A 12,765-nucleotide genomic window follows, 5' to 3' on the forward strand; every position below is an offset into this window, starting at 1 on the left:
CTCTCTAGCACTTTGATTTTCTAGTCAGTAAAATAGATTGTAACACCCAGTTTGTAAGACTGTTATAAAGCCCACATATATGTGTAAAATACTTAAGTGGCTTGTAAAACTATCATAAAAATCAAATATCCAGACAGGCGCCAGTGGCTCATGCCTGTAATCCTAGCTACTCAGGAGGCTGAGATCTGAGGATCACATTGTGGTTCAAAGCCAGCCCCGGCAACAAAGTCCGTGAGACTCTTATCTCCAGCTAACCACCAGAAAACCAGAAGTGGCGCTGTGGTTCAAGTGGTAGAGCATTAGTCTTGAGCTGAAGAGCTGAGGGACAGCGCCCAGGCCCAGAGTTCAAGCCCCATGACCCGACCAATTCCCCCCCAAAAAAAATTAAAAAAAAAAAAAAAAAAATCCACAATTCCTTTCCTGGCCAAGAGATTAAAAAAAAAAAGTAGAAAAAAAAATACATATTGGACAAGATAGTGTGAAAAGGCATAGGTGTATCAATGGCTTATTTAAAAAAATGGCACTCTGAAAAATAACACTCTGAAGATACTACATAATTCTTCAGGACAATTAAACTCACCAAACATCTGTAAACAAGAATAAATTTATTTAATTTCTTTTAAAGATTTAATGATATACAAAATGTATATAGTATAATATCTTTAAGTAATACACTTTTCTCTCCCCCCCATCAATATGAAACACTATTTAAACAGCTTATCTCTGCTTGCCTTGTTGTATCTATGAGATACACTACGGAATACAAATAAGCTTTACACTGCTCCCTTCAAAATAAAAATTAAAATTAGTACCTAGGAAATAAAAAGAAAAAAAAAACAGGAAAAAAATCAAAAGCATAAACCAGTAGATAAGCTTTTCTTGTAGTTGGATATGCAAAATATCTGGGCAGTTAAGTTACATCTTATTGGCATAAAGTGGCATTGCAATTTCCCGACATCACGTAATAAAGCAACTCAATTGATTCTTGAATAAGTACCACAAGTGACATTCATGTTCAGATGTTTGGACAAATGGAAAGTTCTTAGGTTCTGATTGGATGTATTGGTCAGTAACAACTTTGGAGAAGTGGGTAACTTCTGGGTTGTCACTGCAGACACAGACAGGAAAAAAGTACTTCAACTTTCTCACAGGTATCTTCTCTGACAGGGGTTCAGTTCCTTTTGTCATGGCTTTCTTCTGCTACACAGTGACTTGATAATGTGTTTTTTTAAAAAATGCAACCCAAATAACTTTTACACAATTTGAGCACTAGTTAAAAAAAAAAAAAAAGCAAAAACAAAACAAAAAACTAACAAAAAACCCCAAACAGGTCTATTTTTCAATATGGAGTCTAGGCCTGATTCTTAAATATAATCCCTCTTTTAAAAAGTCTTTATGAGGCTCTGGGTTTGATCCCCAGTACCACAGGAAGAAATGAAAAACAAAAACAAATATGGTCTTTAGCTCAGGCTTTGTAATTTCCCCTGTGAACCTAGAATTCTAAGAGTCATCTCCTCTCCTGTGGCCAGCAAGCATCTAGTTGAGAAACTGTGACATCACTGTTAACTGAGGAAGACTTCCAACTGCCATTTAACCCAATGGCTGAGTGACTTCATTTCTCTAACTGAACGGTAGTAAACCAGCTGCCGATTAAATGTGCATGGACGCCTAACTTTGGTTAATGGTATTGCACCCTATGAGAGGATCACCCTCTCATCGGAACAAAGTCAAATGAAGATCCTGGCTACCAAGAGCCCTTCCACAAGTTATGAACACTAATTTCCCATTACCTTCAAACTTTCTCAGCTGCCAGCTTATCCTATACGGACGGAGTTTGTAACTGACAATTTCAATTTGGTCAAATATTGACCTCTAAATGATGCTAGGGCCAGTGAATTAATTTGCATACACCTTTCTGTGTTATCAAACATTTTCCTCTTGAAGAGAAAGACACACAGGAACATTTTTGTGAGGTGTAGGCAAAACCAATGATTGAGCAACATTATAACATCAGACGAACAGAATTAGTTGATTCGGATTCTTTGGTGGAATCTCCAGGCTGAAGATTCAAGTGTGAGGACTCATCCTGAGGAAGTAGAATTTTATCGGGTGTGTAGTCATTCCTCTTCAGGTCTACATTAACCATTCCCATCCAGAAAAGAAAAGAAAGAAAAGGAAAAGTCAGTTTTGACAAATGGAAAATTAAGAACATTCTCTTTTCTTTTTTTTTTTTGTCGGTCGTGGGGCTTGAACTATGGGCCTGGGCGCTGTCCCTCAGCTCTTCAGCTCAAGGCGAGCGTTCTACCACTTGAGCTACAGCGCCACTTCCAGTTTTCTGGTGGTTTATTGGAGATAGGAGTCTCACGGTCTCTCCTGCCCGGGCTGGCTTTGAACCGCGATCCTCAGATCTCAGCCTCCTGAGTAGCTAGGATTACAGGCGTGAGCCACCAGCGCCCGGCCAATTAAGAACATTTTCAAAGTAAGTTTTCCTTTAAACATGTTAGACTTGCTTTCCATAAAAATGTTACATATTTAAAAGTTACAAATTTATATACATTAAAATGAAATTAGTCACTTGACGATTATTACACATTGACCATGAACCTGTAACTTATCTAAATGTGAAAATGTACAAGACAGATAAAGTCCTTCCTGCTTAGGGATTGTATCATCTAGTGGGTGAAGAAAAACAAGCCAACAAAACCTGATAGAGGGCTGGGAATGTGGCTTAATGGCCTAGCATGCATGAAGCCCTGGGTTTGATTCCTCAGTACCACATAAACAAAAAACCAGAAGTAGTAGTCAAGCGGTAGAGTGCTAGCCTGGAGTAAAAGCAGTTCAGGGATAGTGCCTAGGCCTTGAGTTCAAGCTCCAGGACTAGCAAGCAAAAAACAAACAAACAAACAAACCCCACCAACCAAAAAACCAAAAAATCTGATAGAATTCAAAGTGGTGCCAGAGTTGGGCACCAGTGGCTCATACCTGTAATCGTACCTGCTCAGAAGGTTGAGATCTAAGGATCCTGATTCAAAGCTATCTTGGGCAGCAAAGTCCCTGTGAGATGCTTATCTCCAATTAACTGCTCTAAAATCAAAAGTGGTGCTGTATCTCCAAGTGGTAGACACTAGCCTTGAGCAAAAGAGCTGAGGGACAGTGGCCCAGGCCCTGAGTTCAAGCCCCACAACCAGGGGAAAAAAAAAAAAAAAGTAGTGCCACTTACTGGTGGCTCATGCCTGTAATCCCAACTACTTGAGATCCAGAAAATAGAGGTTTCCAAGCTGGCTCCTATATCAAAGTTCAAAAGACTACCTCTCCAAAATAACCAGCAAAAAGCCAAGCTGGAGCCATGTATCAAGTGGAAGAGCTAAAAGAGAGGCAAAATAAAACAACTCAATGACAATTGAAACCAGAGCAACAATTTAGCAAAATAATAAAAATATAAGCTGGCCCACTGAATGTAACAATAAAAAAATGACAAGCTTCTAGCCAGACTAAGAAACAAAGAACACAGACATTAAATCCTTTTCAAAGAGCCTTTCCAGCTACCCCCACAAACAGACATATAACAGGGTAACAGTATAGGTAAATCCATTCTAATCCCTAAAAGATGAACTATCAAAACTCCCTCAAGCTGGGTGCTGGTAGCTCACTACTCAGAATGTTGAGCTCTGAGGATCACGGTTCAAAGCCAGCCCGGGCAAGGAAAGTCAGTGAGCCTTTTATCTCCAATTAACCACCAGAAAACTGGAAGTGGTGCTGTGGCTCAAGTGGTAGAGCGCTTGCCTTGAGTTAAAGCCCCATGACTGACAAAAACGAAACAAAACAAAAAAATCCAAAACACAAAAAAACCAACCAAACAAAAAAAACTCAAGAATAAACTGATATTCACAACAGTTTAATAACTAAAAAAAAAATTCAGTTCCTGGTTAAAAACCAAATGACAAAAAAAAGCAAAAATAGCTTCACTGGATAAATAACCTGTGATGGGCAAGTATCATTTTTTTTGGGGGGGGGTCCAGTCCTGGGGCCTAAACTCTGGGCCTGGGTGCTGTCCCTCAGCTCTTCAGCTCAAGGCTAGCGCTCTACCACTTGAGCCACAGCACCACTTCCAGCTTTTTTTCTTTTTGCTTATGTGGTGTTGAGCAATCGAACCCAGGGCCTCAGGGATGCAAGGCAAGCACTCTACCACTGAGCCAACTTCCCAGCCCCGCAAGTATCAATTTTATACAACCTATTCTAACAGACAGAAGAGGTGGGAACACAGTTCAACTTATTTGATAAGGCAAGTGTTATCCTGACATCAAAACAAGATTAATACAAGAGACAGAAAAAAATCCACACATCAACATTCATGAAAACAAATGTAAAATCCCTAACAAATTCAGTAATACATAAAAGTCTAAAAAATATATAAGAATTACATATCGTAACTGCATGTGTCATAAAACAGCGTGGTTTGTCCTAACAATGTAAGACTGGCCAAACATTCAAAAATGATCAAATATAGGAAAAAAGTGTGTGTTTGTGTGTGTGTACCCGCATGTGTTTTAGTGGCAGAGTGTTTGCCTAGCAGGAGAAGGCCTTGAGTTGGATCTCCAGCATGGGAAAAACAAGTAGAAACAAGTCAAAACTAAGATCACACAAAAATCTCAGACCTAATGCAATATACCATGTTAACTGTTAAACAAAAATCACATTATCTTTGCCAAAAGATGCAGGAAAAAAAAAAACTTGAAAAAAATCTAATATCCACTCAAGACAAGCATTCCCAAAAAACAAAGAGTAGAAGAAAATTTCTTTAAATTACTAAATAACATTTGTTCTTACAGTTAAATAATAGCTCCTAGAAAAAAGTGGGTTAAACAAGACAGTAATGTTGTTAAATGTAACAAAAATAAATAGTATTGGGGCTGGGAAGACGGCTCAGTGGTAGAGCGCTTGCCTTGCATGCATGAGGCCCTGGGTTCGATTCCTCAGCACCACATAAGCAAAAAGAAAAAAGCCGGAAGTGGCGCTGTGGCTCAAGTGGTAGAGCGCTAGCCTTGAGCTGAAGAGCTGAGGGATAGCGCCCAGGCCCAGAGTTCAGGTCCCACGACTGGACCCAAGAAATAAAAAAATAAAAAAAATAGCATTTCTGTATATTAGCAATAAGAAAGATTTCAAAAATGTCATTCACAAAATTAATGATACTTATATCACTGGTATTGGTCTAAAGTACTTCATAAACACCAACTTGCTTAATCCTCAAAAATAAACCTGTAGCCGGACACTGGTGGCTCATGCCTGTAATCCTAGCTACTCAGGACGCTGAGATCTGAGGATCTCGGTTCAAGGCCAGCCCGGGCAGGAAAGTCCATGAAAATCTTATCTCCAATAAACCACCAGAAAACAAGAAGTGGCGCTGTAGCTCAAGTGGTAGAGCACTTGCCTAGCACTGAAGAGCGCAGGGACAGCGCCCAAGTCCAGAGTTCAAGCCCCACCACTGACAAAAAAAGAAAAGAAAAAAAATTACTTCAAGAAAGAGAGAGAGAGAGAGAGAGAGAGAGGAAGGAAGGAAGGAAGGAAGGCAGGCAGGCAGGCAGGAAGGAAGGAGAGAAAGAAAAAGGAAAGAGAAAGGACAGAAAGAAAGAGAGGAAGGAAAGAGGGAAGGAAGGAAGAAAAAAAAAAAAAAAGCAAGCAAACCACGCGCTAGTGGCCCACACCTGTAATCCTAGCTACTCAGGAGGCTGAGATCTGAAGATAAAGGATGAAAACCCACCTGAGCAGGAAAGTCTGTGAGACTCTTTCCTCCAACTGACCAATAGAAAACTGAAAGTGAAATGGCCCAAAGTGGTAGAGTGCTAGCTCTGAGCCACAGAAGTTAGGGACAGCACCCTGAGTTCAAGCCCCACAACTGACCACAAAAAAAAAAAAAGGGGGGCGGGGGGTTGCCTGAGAAGGTGCTCAGTGGTAGAGCGCTTGCCCTGCATGCATGAGCCCTGGATTCAATTCCTCAGCACCACATAAACAGAAAAAAAGCTGGAAGTGGCATTGTGGCTCAAGTGGTAGAGTGCTAGCCTTGAGCTGAAGAGCTGAGGGACAGCGCCCAGGCCAGAGTTCAGGCCCCACAACTGGCCAAAAAAAAAAAAAGACACAGAGATTGGAACCTAGGGCCTCCACCAGCTTTGCTAGGCTGGAGCAACATACCTCTAAGCCATGCTTCCAGCCCAAAAATTACTATCTTGAGAATATATTTCCATTTCCTCTTCCTAATTCATGCAAAACTCTTTTCCCAACTCGTTACCAGATTGATTTAATAGTCTATTTAATCATTAAATCTAGGCAAAGATGACTATTCCCAGACCTCTAAGTGACTTACTTTATATCTATCCAACACTGTGGGGGTTTTTTTGGTCATGGGGCTTGAACTCTGGGCCTAGGCTCTGACCCTCAGCTCTTCAGCTCAAGGCAAGCATTCTACCAGGTAAGCCACAGGCCCACCGGTTTTCTGGTGGTTTACTGGCGATAAGAGTCTCATGGCCTTACCTGCGCGGGCTGGCTTTGAACCGGAATCCTCAGATCTCAGCCTCCAGAGTAACTAGGATTACAGGCATGAGCCACCGGCGGCAGCTGTGTTTTGTTTTTAATCTCTAGAATTTATCAGTAGTATATTTCTGCTGATGTTCAATCTGACATCTGACTAAACCCCATGAGTCAGAGATCATGTTTGTTGCTTTACTATTCTACCATCGACACCTAGCAAAACTACTGGCAGCCTGCAGAACACAACTTTGTGTTTTTCTTTTTTCTTTTTCTCTTGTCTGTGGAGGGGCCTGAACTCTGTCTGGGTCTGGGCTCTGTCCCTTAGTTCTTCAGCTCAAAGCTAGAACTCTACCACTTGAGCCACGGCACCATTTCCAGCTTTTTCTGCTGAGGAATCGAACCCAGGGCCTCGTGCATGCAAGGAAAGCACTCAACCACTGAGCCACCTTCCCAGCCCAACTTTGTGTTTTTCTAAATAAAGAAAAAAATGCACCTAAGTAACAAGGTATATTTATTGCTAGCCTTGGGAGGTATTGTAGTATCTGGCTTGGTTAATGATTTATACATGCTGATTAAAAAATACGAAAATGTTAAGGCTAGCTATGATGGCACATGTCTGTGGTGCACATGTCTGTAGATCAACCTCTTATGAGGCTGAGATAAGAAGATCTCAAGTCGAATTCCAGCCAATATATACTACAAAGTGACATTGTCTCAAGAAACAAAAATAGAAGAAAATTCTTACCTGGAAGTTTAAGCTTTCGGCAACAAGAATTACAGTGATGTTTTGCCCTAAAGTTTTTGATTGCATCTTCTCCTAGATTGGCTGGGCCAAAAACCATATCAGAGGATCTGTGGAATTGGTAGTTTAAAAAAGAAAAAGAAGCAAATTTGAACTCATCAAACTATGCCTTAAAAGTTGTTAATTTTTATTTATTTATTTTTGCCGGTCCTAGGACTTGAACTCAGGTCCTTGGCACTGTCTCTGAGATTCTTTTGCTCAAGGCTAGTGCTCTACCATTTGAGTCACAACAGCGCTAATTCTGGCTTTTTCTGTGGTACTTAGCAATCAAATCCAGGCCTTCATGTATACTTGGCAAGAACTCTACCACTAAGCCACATTCCCAGCCCCAAAAGTTGTTAAAACTTATTACCTCTTTTCTTCCGCTTTTATCACAGACGGGTCAGTCAAATTTTCACCCACACCTTTACATGTATACATAAAAAAGACAAATAATTTATATTGTAACACCATTTAAATCTGATAGCTAAACTATTATTATGATCAACACATCAGTCTAATATTTTAATTAAATTTCTGCACAAATTGCCAAATAGAGATGTTACTATAGGCAAGACCCTACTTCATAATATCACCTTTGCAATAACTTAATAAACGTACCTTGCAAATCAAGTACCAATAACTCTCCTCTGGTATACTCGTAAGTCCAGTGGCTAAAGGCTAGCATAATCTCTTCCAGAATATTAGTTGGAATTATCTCATCGCCATTGTTATTGTTGTATTTTCTAAATTCTCCAGTCATACATTCTTCTACAGCAAACCACTGTCCTGCTGAATGGCAATACAGCAGGAAAACTTCAAGGAACCTTATGAAAAACAGTTACAAATATTACTAGCAGTTTTGTTTGTAAGAGCCTAATTGATGTACAAGATGGTAACAGTCAAATAGTCAACATCAATACTGAAGGTTGGAAGAGGCTGCTATCTACAAATGATCTCAGAAAATATAAAGGTTTACCTTGGGGAATATGGGATGGACTTGGGCTTCATTTGATTGAATGCAAACGTGAGCTTCTGGGCTGCTCTCTGCTGCTGAATTTCCTACACAAGTGGGGAAAACACCTGATCAGAATTTAAACTAAGATTTTCTTTGATTAACACTTTACAAGGGAAACTATGAAGCTCATTTTATGGCCCACAGTTATACATTCCCTGGCACTTACTCTGAGACAGAGATGCAGAACTGTATCTTCTTTATAGATACTAGACCATGTGTTAATCACCTCAGGAAGGAAAGATTTGATAATATAAAGATGTCCAGATTTGAGGATATCATGCTCTGACCAGGTGCACTGGACTTTGACAGCTCTTCGTAAACCTCCTCCCATCTCCTCTTTACTTAAAAACTCTATTTTGGCACATAGGCCAAGCTGTGACCAAGAAGACATGCTGTTATTCAGTATGCTGGGCGAACTCTCCTCTAGACGGTACACTGTGACTGGCTCCCCTGAAACACAGATACAGTTTAAGATCAAATCAGAACTCTAAAAATAACAAAACAGAATAGACATTTACAGACATCAGTGATTAAGTTTAAAGAGAAGATGCATTAAGTGGCAGTTGTGCAAAGAGAAGTTTAGTGCAACGAGTTATAGGAAAAAAAAACATGTACTGCCTTAATATCTCTGAACTGTAGTTTAAAAGTTAAAGACTGGGCTGGGAATGTGGCTCAGTGCTAGCCTCTCATGCATGAGGCCCTGGGTTTGATTCCTCAGCACCACATAAACAGAAAAAGCCAAAAGTGGTGCTACGGCTCAAGAGGTAGATAGCTAGTCTTGAGCTGAAGGACAGTGCCTAGGCCCAGAGTTCAAGCCACATGACCGACAAAAAAAATAAAAAATAAAAGTTAAGTACTTTTAGCTGGGCACTGGTGGCTCACATCTCTAGCCCTAGCTACTTAGGAGGCTGACATCTGAGGACTGAGCTTTGCCTGGGAACGTAAGTAAGACTCTTGCCTCCAATTAACCACCAAAAACTGGAAGGGGCACTGTGGTTCAACTGGTAAAGTGCTAGCCTTGAGCACAAAGAGACTCAGGGACATTGCTTAGGCCGAGTTCAAGCCCCAGGACCAGCCAAAAAAAAAAAAAAAAAAAGGTAGTTAAGATAAACTTTCAGACAGCAACTAAAACTCTAAATGTAAAACATGGACAGAGGGTAAAGATGTCTGCCCCGCAGATGCTGTTTGAAGCTGGTATTTCTTAGTGTGATCCCTTCCCTTTCCTTTCTTTCCCACCCATACTCCATGTTACAATTAAAAATGAGTGAAGGGTTCCTCTCCCACTTGAGGGTTATTTTTTGGATTTACCTCTTGGAGGCACAGGGGTGAATGGAATGCTCTGTGATAACCTCATCAAGTTATTTCTTTCCACCGCTGTATAAAAATCAAAGGGAAATAATGAAATCTCTCAAAGATTCAAAACATTGCTACATTTTGTTTTTAAAATTACTGACCTGGGGGGGGGGGGGGGGAGGCTGGGAAGGGATGTGAAGGGTAAACAAAGGAGGAGGCTGCAATGCTTGGTAAGAAATGTACGCATTATCCTGCCCATGTAATTGTAACCCCTCTGTACAGTATGTTCACAAATAAAATTAAATTAAATAAAAAAAAAAAGAAATGTACGCATTATCTTACCCATGTAATTGTAACCCCTCTGTACAGTATGTGCACAAAAAATAAAAATTAAAATAAAAAAAATAAAATTACTGACCTGAATAATAGTAATTTGTATCCAAAACTGGCTTAAATGGAGAAGCAAGACCTAAAAAGGCAAATAAATGAGGTTGTTTAACAAGGGCTAGGAGAGCATTAAGTTTTTCATCATTAAATTGTCATTTAAAATTTATTTCATTAACCAGTTCAACATGATGTCTGCACTGTGCCGTATTAATATACCCCATTAGGCTATACTAGGGGCGACTACCCACTAGACCTGGTGACCTGGTAGGGAAGAGCACACGTTCCTCCACAGCATTCACTCAGAAAATGTAATGACTTTTGGATTTAGAGACTGGTCATGTAACCATTTTAGCAGGTCTACCATGAGAAGATAATATTCTGAAATGTTTAGCACTGTACAAGTGTATACACATACCTACACACACACATGTTCATTCACAACATACGGAGGTGTAGGAAAGGAAGTTTAAGATCACACACCAACTGGGATATCAGTTCAAAATATTCTAGTTCTGGGGGCTGGGAAGGTGGCTCAGTGGTAGAGTGCTTGCCTTGCATGCATGAAGCCCTAGGTTTGCTTCCTCAGCACCACATAAGCAGAAAAGGATGGAAGTGGCGCTGTGGCTCAAGTGGTAGTGCGCTAGCCTTGAGCTGAAGAGCTGAGGGAGTTCAGGCCCCAGGACTGACCAAAAAAAAAAAAAAAAAAAAAAAAAAGAAAAAATCTAGTTCTGTAGGCACACGTCATCATACTAAAAATTCCCTACAACTGATTTAAGTTCACAACCCAGGTTGCATGCTAATGAGAGAGAGAATATAAGCACCCATGAAAAAGGTGAGGGGGCCAGGCACTGGTGGCTCACGCCTGTAATACTAGTTACTCAGGAGGCTGAGATCTGAGGATTGTGGGCAGGAAAGTCCATGAGACTCTTATCTCCAATAAACCACTAGAAAACCGGAAGTGGCGCTGTGGCTCAAGTGGTAGACCACTCGCCTTGAGCTGAAGAGCTGAGGGACAGCGCCCAAGCCCAGAGTTCAAGCCCCATGACCGACCAAAAAAAAAAAAGGAAAGGGTAAGGGGTAGGAAAGATTTTAAGAGCTTAATACTCCCTGCAGAGAAAGGACTCTGGACCTTAATGAATGGCAATGGAAAAAATGTAAATCAGATGAGTAACAAGATCAACTCTTTTATAAGAATCCTTTTTGATGGTTGAACACAGACCAAAAATAAAATTACAGGGAAAGCTCAAACTGGTATAACCACCTTGAAAACTATTTGACAGTAACTATTAAGTGTGAACACATGTACCCAGCAATTCCATTCTCAAACAGCAACAGAAATCCTAACAGCAGACACTGGGAACTACCAAAATGTTTACTGAAGTGTAGATATGGTAAGTTTAATACACTCCAACAAGGAAATAACATGCCATACTAAGAATGCACAACCTACCACTACACAATGTTGATAAATCTTATAAAAACACAGTAAGAGCCAGAGCCATTGGCTCATGCCTGTAATCCTAGCTACTCAGGAGGCTGAGATCAGAGGATTACAGTTCAAAGCCAGCCTGGGCAGGTAAGTCCATGAAACTCACCTCCAACAAACTCACAAAAAGTCAGAAGTGGAGCTGTGGCTCAAGCACTAGCCTAAACAAAAAAGCTCAGGGACAGTGCCCAGGCCCCGAGTTCAAACCCCAGGATCAGCACAACAATAACAACAAAAACACTCAAGAGAAAGAAGCAGAATACAAATAGTACATACTGCATGATTCCACTTACGACCCCCAACCACCCCTGTAAGCCCCCGCATACAGCAAAGGAATTCATGTGTTAGGGGCAGGGTTGCAAGAAGCTGGGGGTAAGCTGAGTGCTGGTGGCTCATGCCTGTTATCCTTCTATTCAAGAGGCTGAGATCTGAGGATTGTGATTCAAAACCAGAGTGTCCATGACACTCTTATTTCCAATTAACCACCAGAAAACTGGAAGTGGCGCTGTGGCTCAAGTGGTAGAGCGCTAGCCTTGAGCTGAGGAGCTGAGGGACAGCGCCTAGGTCCAGATTTCAAACTCCATGACTGCCCTCCCTCCCCCCAAAAAAAGAAGCTGTGGTAATTTACAAAAGTCTGCCTCTAGGTGCTGATAAATAGGTGGTGACATAGAGACACAATCATTCACAGATTGGTTCAGTGTTTGTGAAGCATCTATTATTAAAGGAGTAGCTGGGCTCCAGTGGCTTACTCCTGTAACCCTAGCTACTCAGGAGGCTGAGACCTGAGGATCAAGGTTCAAAGCCAGCCCAGGCAGAAATGTCTGTGAAACTCTAATCTCCAATTAACCATCAGAAAACTGCAAGTGTTGCTGTGGCTCAAGGTGGCAGAGTGAGCTGACGGGCTCAGGGACAAGGCCCTGACCCAGCGTTCAAGTCCCACAACCGGGGAGGTGGGGAGGAGGAAGAACTATATGATAGAACAATTTTCCAACTTTTCAGACTTGAAGCTTAAAATGCCTTGCCTAGGAATGTGGGTCATTTGTGACTGTTTTTTTTGCATTAAAACCTACCATATGGACTTACCATTTAATGTTCCTTCTTCGGATGGCCTAAGAAAACAAAAAGTATATACAATATAAGCTGTACCACAATTCTGTCCTATCACTTTTAAAAAAAAAATTGCAAGGTTATTCAGACCCCTTAAAGAATTTCTTTACCATTATCTTTAGCCACTTCTAATCCATATGTAAGGTATATACATAGTCACATATATCTATT

General features: G+C 40.8%; 1 protein-coding gene across 3 annotated transcripts in view; it reads right to left on the reverse strand.

Moving 5' to 3' along the window:
- Window positions 1-588: 588 nt before the first annotated feature.
- Trpm7 (transient receptor potential cation channel subfamily M member 7) overlaps window positions 589-12,765 on the reverse strand; it is a 78,796-nt gene continuing 66,619 nt past the window's right edge. For all 3 annotated transcript variants that reach the window (XM_042687525.1, XM_042687524.1, XM_042687522.1), the window contains exons 32-40: window positions 12,571-12,596; window positions 10,033-10,083; window positions 9,630-9,695; window positions 8,488-8,771; window positions 8,283-8,365; window positions 7,925-8,130; window positions 7,677-7,728; window positions 7,268-7,374; window positions 589-2,133 (exon numbers count right to left, since the gene is read on the reverse strand). In XM_042687525.1, coding sequence (XP_042543459.1) covers window positions 2,003-2,133; window positions 7,268-7,374; window positions 7,677-7,728; window positions 7,925-8,130; window positions 8,283-8,365; window positions 8,488-8,771; window positions 9,630-9,695; window positions 10,033-10,083; window positions 12,571-12,596 — 1,006 coding nt within the window. In that variant the 3' untranslated portion in view covers window positions 589-2,002. The remainder of the gene's footprint in view (window positions 2,134-7,267; window positions 7,375-7,676; window positions 7,729-7,924; window positions 8,131-8,282; window positions 8,366-8,487; window positions 8,772-9,629; window positions 9,696-10,032; window positions 10,084-12,570; window positions 12,597-12,765) is intronic.

The sequence above is a fragment of the Dipodomys spectabilis genome, unplaced genomic scaffold (assembly GCF_019054845.1).
Source record: "Dipodomys spectabilis isolate Male_0828 unplaced genomic scaffold, ASM1905484v1 ptg000108l, whole genome shotgun sequence".
Lineage (NCBI taxonomy): Eukaryota > Metazoa > Chordata > Mammalia > Rodentia > Heteromyidae > Dipodomys > Dipodomys spectabilis.